Source organism: Octopus bimaculoides, chromosome 24 (genome assembly GCF_001194135.2).
Source record: "Octopus bimaculoides isolate UCB-OBI-ISO-001 chromosome 24, ASM119413v2, whole genome shotgun sequence".
NCBI lineage: Eukaryota > Metazoa > Mollusca > Cephalopoda > Octopoda > Octopodidae > Octopus > Octopus bimaculoides.
In genome coordinates, this window is record NC_069004.1 from 33219927 (window position 1) to 33225072 (window position 5146).

The window sequence follows — 5146 nt, forward strand, 5'->3', positions numbered from 1 at the left end:
ATTTCTTTTAACTTTGAAAAATAATTTTTTTTTTTTTTGTAAACATTTAGAACTACTTACAATGTTTGGTAACTGCTGGGGTGAGGGGCCACACGACCAAGTCCCTTGACACTGTTTTTGCCTGGAGGTAGTCTGTCCGCATAATAGTTGGCTTCCAACAGCTCATGAATCTCACCAAGTGACACCTGGTCAAAGGTTGATATTTTGTTAGAAAAGAAAATATTATCAGACAACAATTGAAGCATCAGGAAACACAGAAATCATCAAACAAGCCACCATCGTATATATCATCACACATAATTATCAGACAACCATGAAACAATCCATCACTATATATCAAACAATGAATAAACCATCAGACAACAGAAATCATCAAGTAAGCTTCCATCATACAAATCATCAAACAACCATTAACCAATAAACTATCAGACAACACACAAATCATCAAACAAGCCTCCACCATATATATCATCAAACACAACTATCAGACATTATCAGGCCATCAGTCAAGCCATAAAAGAATCACCATATCATAAATCCTTAATCACATAGTGACAAAGAATCCAGCACACATAAATCAACAAACCATCACTCACCATCAAACAGAAGGGAAGTAACTGCAACTATACTCGACGGACAACTTGATTTCCTATGCAAAACAATTTACTTTTACATAAGGCTCACTGAAAATACTTTTAAGAGAAGTTTCTACCAACACATCTAGTTGTTATAAACTCAAATACACACACACACATTCAAGTGAAGAACATTGAGTTAGCAGATAATTCTTACCTCACAAAGAAGTGCCAGACCAATATTTCTTTTCTTTGTTGCAAAACAGTAATTGGCACTCTTGCTGGACATATCAGCAAAATATATTCCTTTACCAAACTGTGGAAAGAATGCAGAGTCAGTTTTCGATTGGGAGTTTGATACAAAAGAGTAAGATGAGGTTGTATGACTCATGAGTGGATTTGGTAGATGGAAACTGAAAGAAGCCCATCATATTTCTATGTGTATGTGCTTATCTGTATGAATGTGTATTTCTTTGTCTTGTCATTGCATGATAGTTGTAAATAAGTGTCACTGTCAATTATTATTTCCTATATTCAGTCAAGACCTACAGACCAAGGGAAAATGCTGCAGAAAATCTGCCTTAACTCTTTCGTATTCAAACTGGCCATATCCAACCTGAATATCCCACTCGTTTTATGTTCAAACTGACCAGATTGGGTCTCTTACACCTACTCTACAATGTCATTCTAAAAATAAACCATCACATCATTGAAATTCTAAAGCACCCTATATGTGCATGTATGTATACATATACATGTGCATGCGTGTGTTTGTGTATGTGCAGCTGTTGCAAGTATGGATAAATAGTAATAAAAGTGGAAAATAATCTAAGGTAAACACTGACCATATCACCAGTGACAGGGGCTTCCGGTGGTGCTATACGTAGTCCACGACTGAGAATACCAACCCAGTTGGTTAGACGGGATCCATGCCATAACAACATCCTAGAAAATAAAGAACACAAAACACTTACAGAATGTAGAATGAACAACAACAACAGCAAACAGTTTGAAAAGAGATTTTAATCATTGAAATGTGGTATTATGTTTTTTTAGTTGAAACCCTGTCTAATTTGATAGAATAAGTCCCTGTTATTTACTGTGTCCTTAACTATATGTGAGGTTTGGATGATGTTGTAGGCCTGTATACTCAGCTACAGGTGTCCATCATTGTCGTTGTTTACTGTCTGTTTTCCATGCTGGCATGGGTTGGACGGTTTGATAAAAACTGGGTAGCTGGGTGGTTGTTGAGACTCCAAACTGCCTGTTGTCACATGGATTCTATAGCCGGATGCCCTGCCTAACGCCAACCCCTTTACAGAGTGTGCTGGGAGCTTTTATCCACTTAGTTGTAAATAGGTCTTCACAGATAGTGACCTTCAACCCAGTATATTACTAAACACACACAACATTATTTAACCATTGTTCAGCAACATTTTTTTCGCTGTGAAATCTATTACAGCCTCATGAGATAATTCACCTGACCAGGGACGTTCATAGGATGTTAAAATTGCTGTTGTTTACCCATATTAAGGAAAACTGTGATGAAAGGTAATGCAACCATGAACATCCTGTCATTTCCTCAGACACAGCATCTAATGAGCTGTTATCATAAGAGAGGAGGTTACGATTTGAGGAAGATTTCATTGTTATTTCTAGTGACCAAGTCATTCCCCAAGTGGTTGCATGCCAGGTAGTAGTGGTGGTGGTGGTGATAGTAGTAGTGGTTGGGATCATGATAATGATTGTGATAGTAGTAGTAGTAGTAGTAGTAGTAGTAGTAGTAGTAGTAGTAATTGTCTTACCTGTTCCCATAATCAACAAACTGGTTGTGTTCAGCCATTTTCGTGCAGCTGTACACTTCCATGAGCTGCATTCTATAACTGTTGTGGGTGACAGCATGAGTGTTTTGGAGGTAGTTGCTCACAAGCTGGGAAAATACAGACAACAAAACAGTTTGAGGCCATCTACTTAGTTACCATGACAACATCTAGACACAAGGTATTTTTTAAAAAAATATTTTGGTTAGAAATATAACAGAAGGGTTAATGATTATGTTTTGAAAGTCCTCCAATGATCTTGGGATGAGCTGTGACGTGTCTTACCTTGAAATCTGGATGATCTGAAGAGACGAGTGTGAGCTCGCATTCCAGGGATTTGTAAGTCTTGTCGATGGGGTTTTCTGACATGTCCCCTTGTTTCAAGATATTGATGGCAATCTCTATATCCCCTAAGGCCTGGGAAAATAAAAAAAGTAAAACATTTAAGAAATAGTGTGGTTGATAATGATGGTGATTGTTATGATGTTGACATATGATGGCTGTATGGCAACAGGTTCAATCCTGCTGCTTGTATCTTGGACAAATAGATTCTACACCAGCATCAAGTTGATCAGTGCCTTGGGAATGAAGTTTGGTAAATGGAAACGATGAGAAAACTTATTACATATATCTAATTCTTCATCGTTATCATGGTTTTTCATGTCCACTCATCCATACTTGCATGGGCCAAAGAGATTTTTTATGGCTGAATGTCCAACCCGATGCCAACGCCTTTCTTGTTTTCAAGCAAAGTAAATATTCCTCACCACGGCCAAATATGCTTTCCATAAAAGACGGTGACACTTGTTTACACCCATCACACATACATACATCTATATCCATATGCAGGCATGGCTGTGTGGTGAGAAACTTGCTTCCCAACCACATGGTTCCAGGTTCAGTCCTACTGTGTGGCACCTTAGGCAAGTGTCTTCTTTTATAGCATTGGGCCGACCAAAGCCTTGTGAAACTGAAAGAACCTCGTCATATATATGTATGTGTGTGTGTGTGTATATATATATATATATATATATGTGTGTTTGTGTGTGTGTGTGTGTCTTTGTGTCTGTCCCCCACCACTGCTTGACAACCGGTGATGGTGTGTTTACATCCCCATAACTTAGCAGTTTGTCAAAAGAGACTGATTGATTAAGTACTAGGCTTCAAAAGTTAATAAGTCCTAGGGTGATTTATTCAACTAAAACCCTTCAAGGTGGTGCCCCAGCATGGCCACAGTCAAATGACTAAAACAAGTAAAAAAATAAAAGATATACACACATACACAAAATGGGCTTCTTTCAGTTTTCATGTACCAGATCCACTGACAAGGCATTGGTAAGCCCAGGCCTATAGCATAAGATACTTGCCCAAGATGTCATGCCATGGAACAGAACTTGATGTGTGCGTGTGTGTCAGAATCAGTTTTGCATTTTTCCTATTTATTCTTTGTATTCTTTTACTTGTGTCAGTCTTTTGACTGCGGCCAAGCTGGAGCGCTGCCTTTAGTCAAGCAAATTGACCCCAGGACTTGGTTTTTGTAAGCCTAGTACTTATTCTATCGGTCTCTTTTGCCGAACTGCTAAGTTACATGGACATAAACACACCAGCACCAGTTGTCAAGCGATGATGGGGGGAACAAACACAAACACACACACACACACATATATATATATATATATATATATATACGATGGGCTTCTTTCAGTTTCCGTCTACCAAATCCACTCACATGGCTTTGGTCAGCCCGAGGCTGTAGTAGAAGACACTTGCCAAGGTGCCACGGAGTGGGACTGAACCTGGAACCATGTGGTTGGTAAGCGAGCTACTTACCACACTCCCGCTCTTGCGCCTGTATTTAACATTTCAACAACAAAGGAATAAAAAAAATGCTTCCTACCTCGAGTAACTGGATCTTTTCTTTGACTGTCTGCTCATCACGGATTACAGGGGGTTTTCTCATGCTGGACACACATCAACACAACAGAATGAGTGAGACAGATGGTTTCCATGGACAAATTCATTCACAACACATCAAAAAACAAAAAGAGAAAAACATAAATTCCATCTTCAAAGCAAGACAAGTTCAAGAGTGAAAAATTATTCAATTCTATAAGCTAACTAAGTTGGGAAGAAGGAATGGTAAGTTCTCTGCAGGGTAATTGAGAACACTGTCACCAGAGGAATGGGAGACATGGTTGGAGATCCCAAGAGAAAAAACGCTTCTAGAATACACTCAAAGCCTCACTGAAGAGCTTTGGGATCAACCACGATATCTGGGAAATGCAAGCACAAGACTGTCTACCCTGCCTGGGTGGTTTAACTGCTATTTCTAGAAGATTGAATAACCACATAAAAGCTTTGAAAAATTCTTCTATACCTACCCAAAAGTGTGTGGAATTCTTGTGTAAAATTCATCGCATGCTGAAGACAAGCTAGCACCAAAGTTCTTCTTTTCTATACAGGCAGCAATTTTTTTCAAAGCTTGGTAACCAGCTTGGATCTGTTTCACCGTTAAACGACCTAGCAAAGTTTAATTAAACAGATTAATTGTAAAGCTTCAAATTCAAAGCAGGGTTTTTGTTTACTAATTATTCTTTCACATTGTTGTATCACAGACAGTTTTATCTTCTAGGTAAATGGTTCTCAACTGGGGTCAATATAAAATTTTAGGGGGTCCACACCAGCAAAATAGTAAATTGGGTAAACACAGAAGTATGTTAAGGGTTCATGAAAATATTTTGTTTTAGATGT

At 38.5% G+C, this 5146-nt stretch overlaps 1 protein-coding gene across 2 annotated transcripts in view; it reads right to left on the reverse strand.

Annotated features, from left to right (window-relative positions):
• LOC106873875 (poly [ADP-ribose] polymerase 2) overlaps positions 1–5146 on the reverse strand; it is a 19702-nt gene that overhangs the window by 1173 nt on the left and 13383 nt on the right. For both annotated transcript variants that reach the window (XM_014921397.2, XM_052976196.1), the window contains exons 11-17: positions 4777–4915; positions 4293–4356; positions 2681–2812; positions 2381–2505; positions 1421–1520; positions 793–891; positions 61–185 (exon numbers count right to left, since the gene is read on the reverse strand). In XM_014921397.2, the coding sequence (XP_014776883.1) occupies positions 61–185; positions 793–891; positions 1421–1520; positions 2381–2505; positions 2681–2812; positions 4293–4356; positions 4777–4915 (784 nt within the window). The remainder of the gene's footprint in view (positions 1–60; positions 186–792; positions 892–1420; positions 1521–2380; positions 2506–2680; positions 2813–4292; positions 4357–4776; positions 4916–5146) is intronic.